Source organism: Typopeltis vanoorti, chromosome 24, assembly GCF_054136105.1.
Source record: "Typopeltis vanoorti isolate ZY-2024b chromosome 24, IOZ_Tvanoo_1.0, whole genome shotgun sequence".
Classification (NCBI taxonomy): domain Eukaryota; kingdom Metazoa; phylum Arthropoda; class Arachnida; order Uropygi; family Thelyphonidae; genus Typopeltis; species Typopeltis vanoorti.
The window spans coordinates 87536818-87557573 of NC_143572.1; the positions used below are offsets into that span (position 1 = coordinate 87536818).

Genomic DNA, 20756 nt, shown 5'->3' on the forward strand with positions numbered 1-20756 from the left:
TCTCGTTTGCTAATTATGCATGTTTATTAAGATTAGCAATAACAAATATACAAATTGCATATTTGTAGTTGCCATTCAAACAAGTATTCATTAAATTATACAGTAAAAAAATGAGAAGGCATTTTTGAAATTGTTGTAAAATATGAAAAAATTTCTCTTACAAGATAGTTATACTTCCTTCCAATTTTCACAAGATTATTGATCCTCCCCAATTATTATTATCGAGAACTCCAGAGAGTCAGGGACTCATCGAGGGAGGCTATACATCACCCAAACCAACTGTCATACCTTCCCTTATGTTCATTCACACTGGATGCATTCACTACTCCTAAAGGGACGAGTCCCTTTAGTTGAATTCTTTAAACAATGATGCCTTGGGTGCCATTGTTCTGCTTCACATTGGTGCCATGTGCTGCGCTATGCAACACCATGCAGAAAGACTATATTAAATATATTATTATTATTATCTGAGACCTACAGGGTGTCAAGGACTCATCGAGAGCTATAAACCACCCAAACCAGCTGTCATACCTTCCCTTAAATTCATTCACACTAGATGCACTTACCACTGCCAAAGGCAAACTATTCCACTCACTCACTGCTCTATGTGAGAAAAACCTAGCTGTTACTCCTTTATTGACTGCAAACAAACTTAAACTTCCACAGATGTCCCCTTATTCTCTTCCCACCTTCGATATAATGAAAAATTCCATCAGAAGATATCCTATAACACTCATTCAGAAGTTGATAGACATCTGTCATATCATCCCTCTTTCTCCTATTATCCAGAGTCTGTAATCCACATACTCATAATTTGTTCTGATAATCTAAATCTGGTAATCCAGATATAATCTTTGTAACTCTTGCGCTGATGTTGATTATTGGTAGTAGAGGTTCGGTGTACTGGTGGAGACGGAGAGTGTGTACAATAGGTGTCCTCCCATGATGAGTCTTCGGACTCCTTGGAGGTGTCAAGAATAATAACTCTTCTTCTTTCCACTCTTCCAACAGCTTGTTTGTCCTTTTGGAACTTGGTAGACTAAATATGAGCACTATAGTCCAGGTGCAATCTTATCAAGACCTTTTAAAGAGGCAAAATGTCTTCCTTATCCCTTACATGTCAAAGTTCTCTTCAACATCACAATAATCTTCTCAACTGTATTTGCATCTTTTGCTATTATTATTATTATTATTCAGGCCTCCATGGAGTCAAAAGACTCATCGTGGGAGGTCCTTCCTAAGAAACAAAGTCTATCAAGACTCATCGAGGGGAGTCCCCCTCTAAGAAACACAAACTCTATCATACCACTCCTTGAACTCATTGACCATTCTCGCTCTTACCACTCCATCAGGCAAAAATGCATTCCATGGTTCAAACCATCCTCCATGCAAAGAAACCACTCCTCACCCTCTTGCTCACAGTTTCCTTTCATAACTTCCAGGGATGGCCTCTTGTCATCACTCCTTCCAACTGTTAAACCAAGGAAAGAACTCCCCAATGTCAACCCTGTAACTACCTCTAAACAGTTTAAAAGTCTCAATCATATCACCTCTCCTTCTTCTATCCACCAAACTCTGCAGTCCACATTCCCTCAGCCGATCCTCATAACTATCATTGTACAGTCCTGAAACTGCCTTTGTACCAGTTTCAGGACTGTACAATGATTTTATCCCCTTCAAATCCTAGGGACCAAATCTGAGAACAGTAGTCCAAATGTGGTCTGATCAGTGTCTTATACAACGGAATGATACATGTTTTTTCTCTGCAGGTCAGTGTCCTCATTATTACAGCAATCCTCTGTGTTACCTTCGCCACCTTTGCAATATGTCCCCTATCAGGTGTCTATCAATCATCAACCCCAGATCTCTTGTCTCTCCTACTTCCTCCAGTATAACTCCTCCCATAGAGTATGCAGCATCACATCGATGTGTCCAAAACCTCAAGACCTTACATTTTGCTGCATTAAACTGACACCCCTATTCATTTGCCTGTCTAGTTATTCAAATCCTCTTGCAGGGATGCCACATTTGCACTATTACTAATAATCCTTCCCAGCTTCGCATCATCTGCAAACAACTGAATCCCCTTACAATCCACTGACAATGTCATTGATATAAAGGTTAAACAATATAGGTCCCAGTACAAAGCCCTGTTCGACCCCACTTGTAACCCTCTGCTTCCTTGAAACTGCCCCACCATACACAACTCTCTGATACCTATTGGACAGCCAATCCTGAATCCAGTTGACCAATTTTACATCCAGACCCATGTGCTGCAACTTAAATATCAGCTTATCATGTGGCAGCCTGTCAAATGCCTTCGCTAAGTAGCCTAAGAAAATGACAGTATATGCCTTTAATTCATCTAATGCTCTTGTAACTTTATCATAAAAGGCTGCATATTGCTAAAACGAGTGCCCCTTCACAAATCCATGTTGACTCTTACAGATAACATTACCCTCATCTGCCCAATGCTGTATACGGTCCTTCACTACTTTCTCCAAGATCTTACTAACTACTGATGACACACAAACTGGTCTATAATTAGACACTTCCAGTCTGTTACCGCCCTTATGTACTGGCACTATCTTGCCTTCCTTCCATTCCATGGGCACCTTTCCAGCTTCCAGGTTAAACACAGGTTAAAGGCACTGTCAGTTCCCTAGCACATTCTCTCAAAACTCGTTGTGAAATACCATCCAATCCCACAGCTTTACTGACACCCAGAGTACTCAGTATTTGAAACACACTCTACTCTTGTACCTCTAAACCCTGAACCTGCACTATCCCTCTAGCATTAAAACTGACTCCGCCAGGATGAAATACCCCAATAAAGTGTTCATTGAACAATTCTACTATGTCCTCTGCATCAGTCACTCTATTCTCATTTTTATCCCACAATATCATTCTTCCACAGTCATTTCTCCTCCTACTGGCCACATATCTAAAAAATTCCCTAGGATTTTCTTTGGATCTTAGGGCTAATCTCCTCTCATATTCCAGTTTAGTCTTCCTTACTATACTAGTCACTCTTTTGGCCTGCATCTTCTCTTTTCCTGTCTCCTTATATCTCTTCCACAGCCTCTTTTTCGCATGCAATTCCTGCTTAATATTGTTTGTCATCCACTTTATTCCAAATTGTGTCCTCTTGTTCACTCGTGGTATACAACTTACCATTGCTGCTAACAAATATTCTTTCATAATTTCCCACGCACTAATGATATCCCAGCCTTCCAATTCCTCCCTCCATGAAACTTCCCCAAGGTGACGTCTTAGACTATTATAATCACCTACCTTATAATTCCACATACGTTCCCGTCTCTTTGATACTCCTGCATGTCTATTCATTTTGCAAGTCAAAACCATATGGTCACTCTCTCCAACTGGTGGGAGAGATGTCATCTCAGTTATTATCAACTCTTCTGATGTTATAACTAAATCCAAAACTCTTGAACCTCATGTTCCCTCTATTACATGTTGCCTAAGACATTTGTCCCTCAAGAATTCTAGAAATTCCATTCCCTTATTGCTACATGCATCTTCCTCTCCCCAGTTTATACTACTGTAGTTAAAATCTCCCATGACAATCATTCTTTTTGTACTTGCCAAACTCAACTGACTAAACATTTCCTGGTCCACACCTTCTGTACTCCTGGGTCTGTAGCAACACCTCACTAAATATCCTGTGTTGCCCACCTCTACCTCACACCATATGCTTTCAAAATCATTAGTGTCACAGCCTTCCAAAGTCTCCACTCTTAGAGGACATAGGTCGTCACTTATCATAAGCAGTACCCCACCACCATGCTTTCCCTTCCTATCCTGCCGAAAAATGCTGTACCCAGCGACTTCTATTCCTGTTATTATATCCTCTTCTGTCAACCACGTCTCAGTGATCCCAATAATTTTTGGCCAGGCTGATGCTATCTGTGCCACCAATTCCTCTCCCTTATTCCGGATACTCCTGGCATTAGTATATAGCATATAAATGCTGTTGTTTCTATACCCAGCATTATTCCCTCTAGACTCCACTTGGCTCAGTGTTACCTGATGTCGTCCCCCTTCTCCCAAGTACCCATTCCCACAAGAGGCCACCCCCTGCTACCATCATCCCTGGGGCATACTGACTTTTTCAGAACAGCAATCTCTCCAGATGCCTACATCCTTCCTCATTCAAATGTAAGTGGTCTCTTGCATACAGTTCCTCTCTCTCCTCATACTCACTCCAAGCATCCACATAATCCAGTCCTCTCTCTCTCTTGTCACACATTCTAGCTATTATGTCATTCAACATTACCGCTCTTCTTATCAGTTCATCATTATTATATCTAGTCAACACACACACGCTATCTTTCCTCTCTGTGTCTTCTTTCGTACCACCTCAAGCAAGAATCTCATATCTCTCGCTGCCCTATTTACACCACCACTCAAGTTATTGTTCCAACCATCACAATCATCTCATCCACCCTTTCGCCTCTCTTAACTGCCAAAGCCACCCTTTCTATCGTTCCTCCTGGCAAACACTCCTCACGCATCCTATCTTGAACACCACGGATCTTTGAGTCCCCATACATTATACCTCTTACCATTCCCTCTCTCCTCTTCTTTTATACCCATACCTCTCTCATTCCCTCTCTCCTAGTGTTTCCATTTTCTCCTCTTCTAGCACTCCCACACCTCTCTCTCCTACTGTTTCCATTCTCTCCTCTTCTAGCATTCCCATACCTCTCTCTCATTCCGTCTCTCCTACTGTTTCCATTCTCTCCTCTTTTATCATTCACAAATTTCTCTCCTCTCGTATTATTCCCAAACCCCCCCCCCCCACTCCGATTTGCCTTGCATTTATCTCTTCCATTCTTCTAATCTCATCTTTCATACTTATCATACTTCTCCCAAGACATCACCTCCTCTTTCAGCTCCTCTATCTCCCTCTGCAGGTCAGTCACTCTAAATCGAAATTCACTCTCCCAAACAAAAACAGTCACTCACGCCTTCTACACTATCAACTATTATTTTCTCATTCACAGTTTTTCTTCATTCTCTCCTATTACACTACTCGTCTTCCTGTATTCATTTCACATTCCTGGAGCAACAAGTTCGGTTATTGAGATATCTACTGCATTTATTTCCTCCCATTGCCTGCACTTTAAACACACACACACACACACACACTCCATCCTCTCTCACAAGCCAGATATCCACTTTCCGAGATGCATACATGCCGCAAATACTGCATGCCACAAAGTTATTCTTCCATCCACATTCATTCTCTCTTTTGCTTGCGGCATAATGATAAAATTCTTTTGGATTGCCTTTATCCTGCATAGCCAATTTATTTTCATAGTCTGATTTAGCTTTCCACACGATACTCATAACTTTTATGCTGTACTTTATATATTTTATAATCCCTCTCTTATTCTCACAATATACTTTCCACGTAATCTTCATATGGATCTCTTGCTTAATAAGCTTGCACATACATTTCACTCCCAACATATTTATTTTTCGAACACTAGGAATACATTCAGATACCACCGCATTTAAGCACTTGCTTAAATCAGGTGGTATTCAAAGATTCCTGACATTTTCCCCATTCAGCAACTGATACCATGGAACCAAAGATAATATTCTCCTGAGTTGGTCATAATATCCAGCTTTGTAGTTCAGCATATAAACTGTTCTAACATTTCTAACCGTTCATCATATCCTCTGATGCTCCCTGAAATTCCAGGGAACATCAATATAACTAGATACTTCTCAAGAAAGCATGACATAATCACTGTACCAACTGATGGTAAATAGTTATATTCATAATAGAACCCCTTCTGATACTATGAACAAATCTGAAGCTCTTGACCTCAAGTTCCTTCTTTCACATGCTGCTTGAGAAAGTTGTCTTGCAACAATTCAATAAATTCCTTTTTATCTTATCATGAGATTTCTCTTCTACCCAATCAATGTTTGGATATTTAGTCACCCATAATGATTACTCATTCAGTCCCATAAGGCTAAATTGGCAATTAGCCAATTTAGCCTTATGGGTACTGTACCCATAATTCAGTACCCATAAGACGAAGTCTTATGGGGACTGAACTTCGTCCAGGGGATGAAGAAATGCAAAAATGCATTTCTTCGTCCCCTGTAACTGAAATGGCAGGTCTGTAGCAACACCCCAACATTTATTTCACAGATAGCTTCGAACCCACCAATACATGGGACTTTTTTTGTGTTTCTACCCTAACTGGACTTAAGTTGTCTGATATCATTAATAGTACTCCCCCTCGTCTCCTGTCTCTTCTGTCATTCCTAAAAACAGTATACCCATTACCCTTGGTCCCTGTTACCGTATCTGATTCTAATAGCCAGATTTCACTAATGCCGACTATCTTAGGCCACATCATATTCAATAAAGCAACATACTCGATTCCTTTATTTCTGATGCTCTTGGCATTTATGTATAGACATTATTATTATTATTCAGCCCTCCATGGAGTCAAAGACTCATCGTGGGAGGTCCTTCCTAGCAAACACAAAGTCTATCATACCACCCCTTAAACTCATTGACAATTCTCGCTCTCACTACTCTATCGGCAATGCATTCTATGGTTCAATCACCCTCCATGCAAAGACACCACTCCTCACCCGCTTGCTCATAGTTTCCTTTCGTAACTTCCAGGGATGGCCCCTTGTCATCACTCCTTCACACTGTTTTTACCAAGCAAAAGAACTGCCCAGTATCAATCCTGTAACTACCTCTCAACAGCTTAAAAGTCTCAATCATATCACCTCTCCTTCTATCTACAAAACTCTGCAGTCTACATTCCCTCAGCTGATCCTCATAACTAACATCGTACAGTCCTGAAACCATCTTTGTTATCTGCCTTTGTACTCTTTCCACAGTTAATTTATCCGCTTCAGATCCTGGGGACCAAATCTGAGAACAATAGTTCAAGTGTGATCTGATCAGGGTCTTATACAATGGAATGATAACTCTTTTATCTCTGCAGGTCAGTGTCCTTCTCATTATTGCAGCAATCCACTGTGTTACCTTCACCACCTTTGCAATATTATTATTATTATTATTATTCAGGCCTCCATGGAGTCAAAAGACTCATCGTGGGAGGTCCTTCCTAAGAACATAAAGTCGGTCAAGACTCATCAAGGGGAGGTTTCCCTTAAGAAACACAAAATCTATCATACCACTCCTTAAATTTATTGACTGTTCTCGCCCTCACCACTCTATCAGGCAATGCATTCCACAGCTCAACCACCCTCCATGCAAAGAAACCACTCCTCACTCTCTTGCTCACAGTTTCCTTTCGTAACTTCCAGGGATGGCCTCTTGTCATCACTCCTTCCCTCTGTTCAACCAAGTGAAAGAACTCCCCGGTGTCAACCCTGTAACCACCTCTCAACAGTTTAAAAGTCTCAATCATATCACCTCTCCTTCTACTATCCAACAAACTCTGCAGTCCACATTCCCTCAGCTGATTCTCATAACTATCCTTGTACAGTCCTGAGACCATCTTTGTCATCCGTCTTTGTATCTTTTCCACAGTTAATTTATCCCCTTCAAATCCTGGGGACCAAATCTGAGAACAATAATCCAAGTATGGTCTGATCAGGTTCTTATACAATGGAATAATAACCCTCTTATCTCTGCAGGTCAGTGTCCTTCTCATAATTGCAGCAATCCTCTGTGTTACCTTCACCACCTTTGCAATATGTCCCCTATCAGGTTTCTATCAATCATCAACCCCAGATCTCGTCTTCCCAACTTCCTCCAGTATAACTCCTCCCATAGAGTATGCAGCATCCCATCGATGTTTCCCAAACCTCAAGACCTTACATTTTGCTGCATTAAACTGAAATCCCCATTCATTTGCCCATCTATCTAGCGTATTAAAATCCTCTTGCAGGGCTACCACATCTGCACTATTACTAATAATCCTTCCCAGCTTCGCATCATCTGCAAACAACTGAATATCCCCTTGCAATCCACTAGCAATGTCATTGATATAAAGGTTAAACAATATAGGTCCTAGTACTGAGCCCTGTGGGACCCCACGTGTAACCTTCTATCTTTTTGAAACTGCTCCACCATACACAAGTCTCTGATATCTATCAGACAGCCAATCTTGAATCCAGTTGACCAATCTGACATCCAGACCCATATGTTCCAACTTAAATATCAGCTTATCATGTGGCACTCTGTCAAATGCCTTTGCTAAGTCTAAGAAAATTGCATTATATGTCCTTCCTTCATCTAATGTTCTTGTAACTTTATTATAAAAGGCTTGCATATTGCTAAAACAAGAGCGCCCTTTCACAAATCCATGTTGACTCTCACAGATAACATTACCCTCATCTGCCCAGTGCTGTATACGGTCCCTCACTACTTTCTCCAAGATCTTAACAACTACTGATGACACACAGACTGGTCTATAATTAGACACTTCCAGTCTGTTACCACCCTTATGCAATGGCACTATCTTACCTTCCTTCCATTCCCTGGGCACCTTTGCCGAAGCCAGACTTTCATTGAAAAGCCAGGTTAAAGGCACTGTCAGTTCCCTAGCACATTCTCTCAAAACTTGTGGTGAAATACCATCCAGTCCAAAAGCTTTATTGACATCTAGAGTTCTCAGTATCTGAAACACACTCTCCTCCTGTACCTCTAAACCTTGAACCTGCCCTATCCCTCTATCACTGAAACTGACTCCTCCAGGATGAAATACTCCAATAAAGTGGTCAGTGAACAATTCCACTATGTCCTCTGCATCAGTCACTCTATTCCCATTTTTATCCCACAATATCATTCTTCCACAGTCATTTCTCCTCCTACTGGCCATATAGCTAAAAAATTCCCTAGGATTTTCTTTCGATCTTACGGCCAATCTCCTCTCATATTCTAGTTTCCCTTTCCTTACCACACTAGTCACTCTTCTGGCTTGTGTCTTATATTCTTCACGCATCCTCTCTTCACCTGTCTCCTTATATCTCTTCCATAGCCTCTTTTTCACATGCAATTCCTGTTTAATATTGTTTGTCATCCACTTTACTCCAAATTGTGTCCTCTTGTTCACTCGTGGTATACAACTTACCATTGCTGCTAACAAATATTCTTTCATAATTTCCCACGCACTAATGATATCCCAGCCTTCCAATTCCTCCCTCCATGAAGCTTCCCCAAGTTGACGTCTTAGACTATTATAATCACCTGCCTTATAATTCCCTTCGTTCCCGTCTCTTTGATACTCCTGCATGTCTATTCATTTTCCAAGTCAAAACCATACGGTCACTCTCTTCAACTGGTGGGAGAGATGTCATCTCGGTTATTATCAACTCTTCTGATGCTATAACCAAATCTAAAACGCAACGCTTGAACCTCTTGTTCCCTCTGTTACATGTTGCCTAAGACATTTTTCCCTCAAGAATTCTAGAAATTCCATTCCACTATTGCTACATGCATCTTCCTCTCTCCAATTTATACTACTGTGGTTAAAATCTTCCATAACAATCATTCTTCTTGCACTTCCCAAACTTAGCTGTCTAAACATCTCCTGGTCCCAATCCTCCATGCTCCTGGGTCTGTAGCAACACCCCACTAAATATCCTGTCTTGCCTACCTCTACCTCACACCATATGCTCTCAAAATCATTTGTCTCACTTCCTTCCAAAGCCTCCACTCTTAGAGGACATAGGTCATCACTTATCATAAGCAGTACCCCACCACCACGCTTTCCCCTCCTATCCTGACGAAAAATGCTATACTCAGCGACTTCTATTCCTGTTACTATATCCCCTTCTGTCAACCACGTCTCAGTGATCCCAATAATTTTTGGCCAGGCTGATGCTATCTGCGCCACCAATTCCTTTCCCTTATTCCAGATACTCCTGGCATTAGTATAAAGCATATAAATGCCATTGTTTGTATACCCAGCATTATCCCTTCTAGACTCCACTGGGCTCAGTGTTACCTGACATCGGCTCCCTTCTCCCAAGTATCCATTCCCACAAGAGGCCACCCATGCTATCATCCTCCCTGGGACACACTGACTCTTTCAGAACAGCAATCTCTCCAGATGCCTATGTCCTTCCTCATTCAAATGTAAACGGTCTCGCGCATACAATTCCTCTCTTTCCTTAAACGCACTCCAAGCATCCACATATACCAGTCCTCTCTTGTCACACATTCTTGCTATTATGCCATTCAATATCACCGCTCTTCTGCTCACCTCATCATTATCATACCTAGGCAACACACACTATTTTTCCTCTCTCTGTCTTCTTCCGTACAGTCTCAAGCAAAAACCTCATATCTCTCGCTACCCGACTTACATTACCACTAAAGTCATTCGTTCCTACCATCACAATCATCTCATCCACCCTTCCACCTCTCTTAATTGCCATAGCCATCCTTTCTATCGTTCCTCCTGGCAAACACTCCTCACGCATCCTATCTTGAACACCACGGATCATTGAGTCGCCATACATTATACCTCTTACCATTCCTTCTCTCTCCTATTGTTTCCATTCTCTCCTCTTCTTTCATTCCCATAGGTTTCTCTCATTCCCTCTCCTCTACTGTTATTCTCCCTTCTAGCATTCCCTCTCTCCTACTGTTTCCATTTTCTCCACTTCTAGCACTTCCATATCCATCTCTCATTCTGTCACTCCTACTGTTTCCATCCTCTCGTCTTCTAGCATTCCCATACCTCTCTCATTCCATCTCTCCTACCGTTTCCATTCTCTCCTCTTCTAGCACTTCCATATCTCTCTCTCATTCCATCTCTCCTACTGTTTCCATCCTCTCCTCTTCTAGCACCCCCATACCTCTCACTCATACTCCCTAAATTCTCTCTCTCCTACTCTGATTCTCCTTGCATTTATCTCTTCCATTCTCCTAATCTTATCTTTCATACTTCTGCTCTCATTCACAAGACATTCCACCTCCTCTACCTCCTCTTTCAACTCATCTGTCTCCCTCTGCAGGTCAGTCACTCTTAATCTAAATTCACTCTCCCAAACAAAACCATCTCCTAAACTTTCACAGTCACTCACACCTTCCACACTATCAACTATTATTTTCTCATTCATATATATCTTTTTTTCATTCTCTCCTATCACACTACTTGTCTTCCTACATTCAATCCCCGTTCCTGGAGCAACAAATTTGGATATCGATATTTCTAATGCACTTTTTCCTCCAACTGCCTGCATTTTGCACATAAACGCTGTCCGCTCTCTTTCACAAGCCACATATCTAATTCCCGAGACGCATACATGCCGCAAGTACTGCATGCCACAAAGTCCCTTATGATATTGCTAATAATTCAGTTCTTAAATGGCGGAGGACTTGGCGATACGCCACTGGCGACTGCTGCTGAATCCGTCATCATTCCTTACTGCCGATTAGTGTAATCTTTAATAATTATTCAATTAATAAATTCCATTAAATAAATAAGAAAGAAAGAAAAAGTACAAACAATTACAAGCAAAACAAAACATTTAAGTACACTAAATAAAATGAAATATAACTAAATACAGTAATGAAAACTTAGCTTCGGTTTGTCTTTCACCGTTATGCATTCAATTCCGAAGGTAACCAAAATATATTATATCACGACAGCAACTAACTTCCAAAAAACAACCACTGAAGTACACTCGTATTCAGAGAAACAATTTAGCACCAAAAACGTAGAAAAACGGACTATTCATCAATTAAAAATCACTTTCTTCTACACAGCTCAAATTCACCGCCACATGCTACGGTGACATGCTATGTTCATGTCGCATGCCACATGCTATGTTCCCTAAATTTCAGGTTTCTATCAATCATCAACCCCAGATCTCTTATCTCCCCTTTTCTTCCAGTATAGCTCCTCCATTAGAATATGCAGTGTTCCATCGATGTGTCCCAAACCTCAAGACCTTACATTTTGCTGCATTAAACCACATAATAAATTACCATGTAGCCTATTCTTATAATTGCATGTGCAATCTATTTGGCCTTGTTTTAAAACTTTCTATTTTTCTACCTCAGACATACTGAAGATCTGAACCCAAAGCATATATTTCCACTCATTCCCCACATACATGTGTTTGAAGCCATTCATATCTTTATCATGTTTGTATGTCATAGCTGAACTTTCACACACAGTTTTCCCATTCTTCCCTTAATGATCTAGTTTCCCTAACTCTCTACATTTGATCTCATTCTAATAAGTAATTTTTTATTTTTGGCAGGCTCCTGTTGCCAAATGAATTTGAATTCAAGTGAGTTTGACCCTCCTATACAAGTCTTTTCCGCCATCAAACACACTCCACACATCTAAAAACTCGCATCCATTTCTTCTACACAGCTTGCGCATGGAATCATTTGTTATCATTGCTTTCCTTCTTAACTCTGTACTGTCGTATCTGGGTAGCAAACCTACAATTTTTACTCTTACATTTCTTTCTTTCTTACTTCTTCCAACAGACCTTTCATATCCTCTTCTCATATTATATATGTCATTACTTAAATTATTAGTTCCTACAACAACTACCATCTCTTTTACTTTTCTTTTCTGTTTTTTGATTATGTTTGTTATATCGTTAACTTTCATCCCCTGGAAACTAGAAGTAGTGACTCCATTGGCAAGTGCAAATTTCATGATTGAATCACCGTACCATATCACCTCTTTTTTCTTATTTTAATTGACTTACCTTGTTGTTATTATTATGATGATTACCAAGTTTAGTGCTTTCCTGTTTCTTTCTTGTTCCGATTCTCTTTTTTATCCCATCTAAGTTTCGTTAACTGTTTTTCTACTTTTCGTTATTCTCTTTTCGATTTTCTAATATATATATTTTCTTAATTGGGATATTTCCAATGTCATATTATCCTCATATATTATTGGATAATTGAAGATAATGCACTTTATATTTGTATACACCAAAGCATTAATTAATTTGTGTACTTTTATTATAACTATTGCCAAAAATTCATTTTAATGCTTGACTGCATTGTTTGCTGATTTAACAAGAAAAAAAAAAAGAAAGAAAGAAATTATTTTTCCAGATGTCATCTATTACTTTTCTGTTATAGTCATGCTTTCTTTAATTTTATGTATATTCCCACAATATAAAAATAAATGATATTAAATGTGAAAAAAATGTACTAAATCTTTATATATTAAATGTATTATTTTAATAGGTAAAATTTTTTGTAGCAGATATTATTTCTGGGAAAATTCCCATGTTTTTCCTGTAAGTAAATATTATTTTTATGGCTATTTGACCCATTTTTGTTTAGAAGTAGCCCTTTTTTTTTTAATAATGCCATTGGCTTTTTACTCATATTTTAGGGCATTACTGATGTTTTATATGGACAGATATATGAAGAATATATAGGAAGGGAAGAAAAAAAAAAATATATATATATATAGTAATCAAAAAACGGACATACCTTTCTGGGATGTTGCTGGCTGTCTTCTGTTTCAGTAGCATCCCAGTGTATGGCGATATACATTCATTGTTGAAGGAAGACTGAATGGAAGCGGGCGGGATCGGAAAAGTGGGGTTTGAGAGATATGGGAAAATTGTTGGTGAGGCAAGAGAGGTATGCGACCTTTTTTGAACTTTTTGAAAAACCTGGGTTTTTCAAATAAGTTTGCATACACTCTTGCCTCACAAATAAATCTTCCACGTCTCTCAAACCCCACTTTCCCAACCCCCCCTTCCGTTCAGTCTTACTTCCTTCCTTCAACAATGAATGTATATCGCCATATGCTGGGATGCCACTGAAAAAGAAGACAGCCAGCAACATCCCACAAAAGTATGTCCATTTTTTGATTCCTATATATATATATATATATTTTATTTATTTATTTTCTTCCTATATATTTTTCATATATCTGCCCATATAAAACATCAGTAATGCCCTAAAATTTGAATAAAAAGCCAGTGACATTATTAAAAAAGGGTACTTCTAACCAAAAATAGGTGTAAATAGCCATAAAAATAATAAATTTTTTTTGTAGCATTTTTACTCTCTCACGTTTCTTTTTTGCTTCTTCCAACAGGCCTTTCATATCCTCTTCTCATATTATATTTGTCGTTACTTAAATTATTAATTCCTGCAACAACTATCATCTCTTTTACTTTTCTTTTTTAAACTTTTCTTTTAAAAACAAAACAAAAAATTAAATTAAATAAAAATTAATAAATAATAATAATAAAAAATCTTATCCCACCGAAAGATTTAACAAACAACTTGTCATGAGTGGGAGATATGTTAAAAAAAACAAAGTCTGAAAAATAACCAGATCACTGTAAACTATATCAGGCAGATATCATTCCACTAAAATATCTCTTATGTGGATTTCAAAATTATGATTTTCTAAGGTTTTGAATCATTACGTTAATTACTGCACTTTACTTCTGCAGCCTATATCTCTCTTGAAAAGACTTTTCTCTGGAAAGGTATGTTCTTTCTCCTTAAATTCATGCCTGATAAGCACTTCCATAGCTCATAGACGAAGCCCTTTGGTCAGAAACCAGCAATATATTATCATTACATTATCATTTCATTACATAAATGTTTTTTTTACATTGAATTTTTTTACAATGAAAATAGGCAGAAACATTGAAAACATCAACTGTATTGTGAATGGAGAACCTATAAAACAAGTAAAACATTTCAGCTACTTCGGCACGATTTTTAGTGAAGATGGTAAATTAAATATGGAAATAGACTATAGAATCAACAAAGCTGGTATGGTAGGAAGTCAAATGAATAAATTTATATGGAATAAGAGAGAAATTAGCTAAAACACTAAATTAGCTGTATACAAGACAGTATTCAAGCCAATTTTAACTAATCGATCTGAGAGCTGGGTCAGAAGTAACTTGACCAAAGACTAGAGACCACAGATATGAGAGTCCAGAGAAAGATTAGGGGCATGAACAGATGACATCAATGGCAATCATAATAAAAACGAGGATATTAGGAAAGAACTTTTCATTGTTAGCATCCAGGAATGTGTTAGCAGAGCTAATCTCAGGTGGCATGGTCACTTAAACAGAATGGGAGAGGAAAGATTAGCATAACAAGTGTTTTCTGCCAGGTTGGCAGGAAAAAGACTCAGAGGAAGACCAAGATATAGCTGGATTGATACAGTAAAAAAAAAAAAGTGCCTTAGGAGATCTGATAATATTGGAGTCTTGATAGGTAACAGACTGATTTGGATTGATGGAAGTTTTTTCACTTGGCTACGCTACCAATTTGGTTTAATCCTTTATCCAAGTATAAGCAAACAAAGTTTGCACCTGAAGTATTTTCAGGACTGGGGAAACTCGTGGCAAAGATGGTCTAAGTTCTCATCACTTGCCTTAGTATCCCATAATGCAAAGCACATATCCTTAATGCTATACATTAAGGGAAGGGTCACTACACACCTTTGCCACTAGTTGCCACAGTCCTGAAAATACTTCAGGTGCAAACTTTGTTTGCTTACACTTGGATAAAGGATTAAACCAAATATATAATTGGTAGCATATCCAAATGAAAAAACTTCCATCAACTCATCTCTAATCCAGAAAATTTTAATAATAAGGTGTTGGTAACTGGCATATGGAAATATGACTTCTCCATTACTTCTGTCTTAGTATCACCACCTCTGGGTCTGGCTCCCACTGATGAGACCTCAATAAAGGCCGAATCCGGTCTGCATAGTGACCCTTTCCTTAATGTATAGTATTATGCATGTCTGCAAGGATGTGCTTTGCATTACGGGATACTAAGGCGAGTGATGAGAACTTATACCACCTTTGCCACGAGTTGCCCCAGTCCTGAAAATACTTCGGCCTCATCACCATTCACATAGATGATGGAAGAGAGAAGAAGATTATGGGATACTAAGGCAAGTGATGAGAACTTATACTGAACTAACTACTGAAATGGGTTGGCTAAGAAGATTACTTGGAGTATCTGTGCTGGATAGACTAAGAAACGAAGACATAAGGAAACGACTGAAACAAGAAATAACAATAATAGACAAAATCCAAGAAAGAAGACTGCGATGGTTTGGCCATGTGACCAGAATGGGCACAGAAAGATTACCGTCTAAAGCCCTGAATACAACGATGGAAAGTAAAAGATCCAAAGGGTGATGGAAGGTAAAAGATCCAAAGGGTGGCTCAGAATTAAATGGAAAGACAAAATAAAAGAGGACCTAAAAAATCGCAACAAGCAACACCAAACTGGATGGAATTGTTCGGACTCTCCATGGACAGACAAAAGTGGAAAGAGTTCATTCAACCTCATCATCATCCACATAGATGATGGAAGAGAGAAGAAGATGATTATGGGATACTAAGGCAAGTGATGAGAACTTATACCACCTTTACCACGAGTTGCCCCAGTCCTGAAAATACTTCATGTGAAAACTTTGTTTGCTTACACTTAGATAAAGGATCAAACCAAATATATAATTAATTATACTGATTTGGAGGAAAATTGTAGATAGGAAGTTAGTAATGATGTAATTTTTCATATAGTACAATCATATCCTGTACATCCCTTGAGGATACATATATCAGGAATTTGATGATGTTTTTCTACTGTTATTATTTTGGATTTTATGCAGACCGTTCTGCACTAATAAAAATTTGTGTGTGTATGTTGTTATTATCAGCCTAGCTGGCCGAGTGGTTAGTGTGTCTGCTCTCCAGTCGAGGCTGCAGGCTCGAATCCTGCCGTGGGCATGGATGTTTGTGATTATTTGTGGAAATACTAGTGGTTGTGGTCAGTTGGTGGATTGTGAGTGGTTGAAGCAGAGTTGTAGAGTAGATGCCCTCCCTCGACAAGTCTTTGGACTCCCAGGAGGTGACAAATAATAATAATAATAATAATATTCTGTTCTTTTTGCTTTTATTACTGGCCCTTAAGAATGTATTTAATAAGATTTAGTGTATAATTACTTTTTTGATGTTTTGGTTTCAGATTACCCGTCATAATTGTCAAGTTGTGAATGTTGGTGCAGGATTTGATACACTGTTCTGGAGACTGAAATTAGAGGGTATAACAGTTAAAAGTTTTGTTGAAATTGATCTCCCTCCAGTGACTTCTCGTAAATGCTATGCTATTAGAAACAGAAAAGCTCTTCTTACACAAGTAGCTACAGAAGGTAAATTAACTTTTCATTATTGTTTTTAATGATAATTAATTATACTACTAAAGTCATGGCAAAATAAACCAAATATTTATAAAATAAGCTCATAATGTCAGAAAAATTTGGCTTCCCATCATATGAAAATAACATTCCGTGTTAGAGTGTGCTCTTATTTCTTTGGATTAAAACTGACATATTGAGAGTACAGCATAGGTAATATAATAAGGTGTGTAGTGAAAATATTCAGAGTATAACAGAAGGGAATTGCACAGGTGAAAGTGAGGTTCTTTATAGAAATTGATTTATTAAAGATGGTCTTAAGTAATCTCACACATTTTATTGTTGTTAATAACAGAGTCCCTTGAAGTCACACTCATCATGGGGAAGGGGTCTTATTCAACCAGCAAAATATCATCAAATTCCTGATATGTATCCTCATGAGGTGTATGGGATACTATGATATTACTGCATCATAAGTTTGCTATTACTTAGTCTGCTTGTCAGGATTTCAATATTGTCAAATCTTATTTCACTTCTCTGGGGCGCTTTTAACAGCATCCATTCATCTAGGTCTTGGCCTTTTTCTGGATCTTTTCTTACCATTCTGTCATTAAACGCCAGTTTCGTTAACCTGGACTTTCTTATTCTATTAAATGACCATACTACCTTAGATTATCTCTTTTTATAGATTCACATTAGAATCACATTAGATTCCTAATATCTTAAATTTTAATATAAATCTGCAACTGATGCCATCTGTTCACTCTCTGAGTTAGCTCAGAAAACTCATGTCTGTGTTCTTTGATCAAATGACTTATTTTAACCTAGCTTTCATATCTGCAGTTAAAATTGGTTTGAACATTGTCTGTATACAGCTATATATACTATCTTATATATATGCTGTCTGTTTACATTAAAAATTGCCTAAGCTGATGTTTTCCATGTTCCTTTTTAATCTCATAGTCTGTTTTTTGCCTACTTTTATACCAAATTTGTTACAGCAGTTATTCAGTTAGTTATGGAATCCTGCAAATGTGTACCGGATTTATTTAAAAGTATATCAGCTGCATCACTTAAAGTGTTGATATTAGCATTGCCATTTTTGTTATCATGTTTAATGCCTTGTTCTTCATAATATGATCCTCATAATAAAGTGAAGCTGGCCTGGTTGGTCAAAAAATCCAAAGTGCAAAAAATCCATTACCATCCTTTACATCTAGTTTATTTCAAGAAAAATCTAATGTCTTGCATGTACCTTTTAAGATATAATATACCTACCTGCTTACCAAAAATTAGCTACCCTTTTCTGCTCACGAAAGATCTTCTCCATCATCCAGATCATCCTTTGCTCTTGCAAACTGTCATACTTTGAACAAACTGGAAAAGCAGTTTGTTCAAATATCCATCTAGAAGAATATTGAAACTGTCCATTATCTACATTGCAGGTGGATAAAGGACATAGATCCAGGGGAGGGAAACCTCTCACTGTCTTAAGACCTACAGCAAGTTTCTATCACCATCCCATAGAGGACACCAGGTAGGTTGTATGATTCCACCTTGTTACTATCAGTTTGTGTTTTCCTTCTTGTTGGTGTGCGTGTGTGTGTGTGTTATGCTTAGTGTATATCTTTGTACCCTTGAATTTGCCTTTGTGACTAATACAGTAAGCAATGAAGAGATATTTCCTATCATCCATCTTTCACAAATTGCCCATCAGGATACTTAGCAATCCTCCACTCTCTCTCCCAACTCTTGATTTCCTCTTAACAAGTCCTGATAAATTTATTGCTAATGGCAGCTTTCTTTTTGATATCTTTTCAAAACTTTGTGAAACTCTTCTTTTCCTGCAGATCACTGGTCACTCAACTGCTTTCTCTTATGTCTCTTTGGTGCTGCAGTGCCACATAAAGACCTGTTTGGTTTCTACATCTCCTTTTTTTGGGGGGGGAGGGGGGAGGGGTGACTACTGTTTTTGCTCTTGTGATCTAAACACCTACACCAACTGAAATAATTCTTACTGGAATGAAGGCCTTATATACTTTCAAGGGTTCATAGCTACTATGATAGTAATCCATGACTAAATTTGCATTATCAGTAAGGCTTATCAACACTTTTCCTCCAGATTAGTCTGTTTTTCAGAACTCAAATATTTGGATATATTCAAATTTATCTTATGTTGGATGGGGAATGAGACTGCTGGGTGCATGTGTAGGAAATATTTTAAAAACTAATGCCATAAGTGTGGGGAATTAAGATATATGTCAGTTTGCAATAACTGTCATTGAGATTTATAAGTACATTGGTCAAGGCAAGTGAGAGTGCTTGCATTCCATGTGATAGCATGATTGAAATGGTGGTAAATGAAGAGAATAATCAGGGAGTAATGAAAGAGATAGTGTACTTACATAGAGTCTTCACAGATGAAAACATGACCTTGTATTGTTAGAGAAACACCTGCTGAGTAGTATGGCAGAGAAGGAAAAAAAAAGGGCAAGATGCGAGGAAAGAGAAATCGGAATTTGGAAGAGTGAAAGCATGAGAATAAGGAGAAAGTTCTGTATGAAGACTCTGTGATAATAGGAGTGCTTGAGAAGAGTGTGGCAACATCATGTTTCCCTGAAGCAGAGATTAATGTAATGCTATTAGGATGCAGAGAGGGGAAAGTGAAAGAGATGATTATATTGGCAGGTATGAAATATGAAACAGTTGGCACAAGTAAATAAGAAGAGTAAGAGAGTGAAATTTGAGTTTGCTGTGATGGTGCGATAAAGATGAGCCAAGAAGAATGACCAAAGAAGTTGCCAAACGGTGTGCCAAACTCCTATAGGTAGAGATGACCTTGCTAATGCTTCTGCCTGGTATCTCTACTTTGGCCTGGCTCCCACTGAAGAGACCTCAATAAAGGTCAAAACTAGTCTGGGTAGTGGCCCTTCCCTTAATGCATAACATTATACATATCCGTAAGGAGATGTTTTGCATTATGGGAGATACTGAGATAGGAGTGATGTTAGCTTGCTCCACCTTTGCAACGAGTTGCCCAGTGTTGTACCACCTTACCCCAGTCCTGAAGATATTTTCAGGTGCAAACTTGCTCACACTTGGATAAAGGATTAAGCTAAATTTATTACTGTCACTTTGATCCTTCTGTTTCACTCCACACTTCAAATCTGCTTTCACAATATTTTTTCACACATAGAAACTCATCAAATAAATCCTCTTCATTCACAGTAAAACTTGGCATGAATATTTAGTTTTCTTGTATGTTCTTCCAAGTCACAGGATCCTTTCCCTTCAAATTAATCCAATCCATAGACTGAAGAGGTGTGAGAAATGGTGTACACCACTCCTGAATATATCCAATACAGGTGCAGTAGAAATCTACTGCATAGCTTTCAAACTTTTCAACTGTTATGTGTCCTTCGTTTTCTAATTCTTGCAACTGTTTTCTCACAGTAGTTGTAAGAAACCTTCTCTGCCTTCCTACAATTTGACCTTTCCACCAGTTTGTTTCATCCTTCACTTCAATTACTGTTATATCTTGCTTTTCAATACATTTAATGGTATCATAAAAGGTTTTTAACTGGCTGCAAGGAAATG

General features: G+C 38.4%; 1 protein-coding gene across 1 annotated transcript in view; it reads left to right on the forward strand.

Moving 5' to 3' along the window:
* Nucleotides 1-20756, forward strand: part of LOC150093526 (leucine carboxyl methyltransferase 1-like) — a 205116-nt gene that overhangs the window by 11863 nt on the left and 172497 nt on the right. Inside the window, exon 2 of the mRNA XM_090413476.1 lies at nucleotides 16991-17174. Within this exon, the coding sequence (XP_090269602.1) occupies nucleotides 16991-17174 (184 nt within the window). The remainder of the gene's footprint in view (nucleotides 1-16990; nucleotides 17175-20756) is intronic.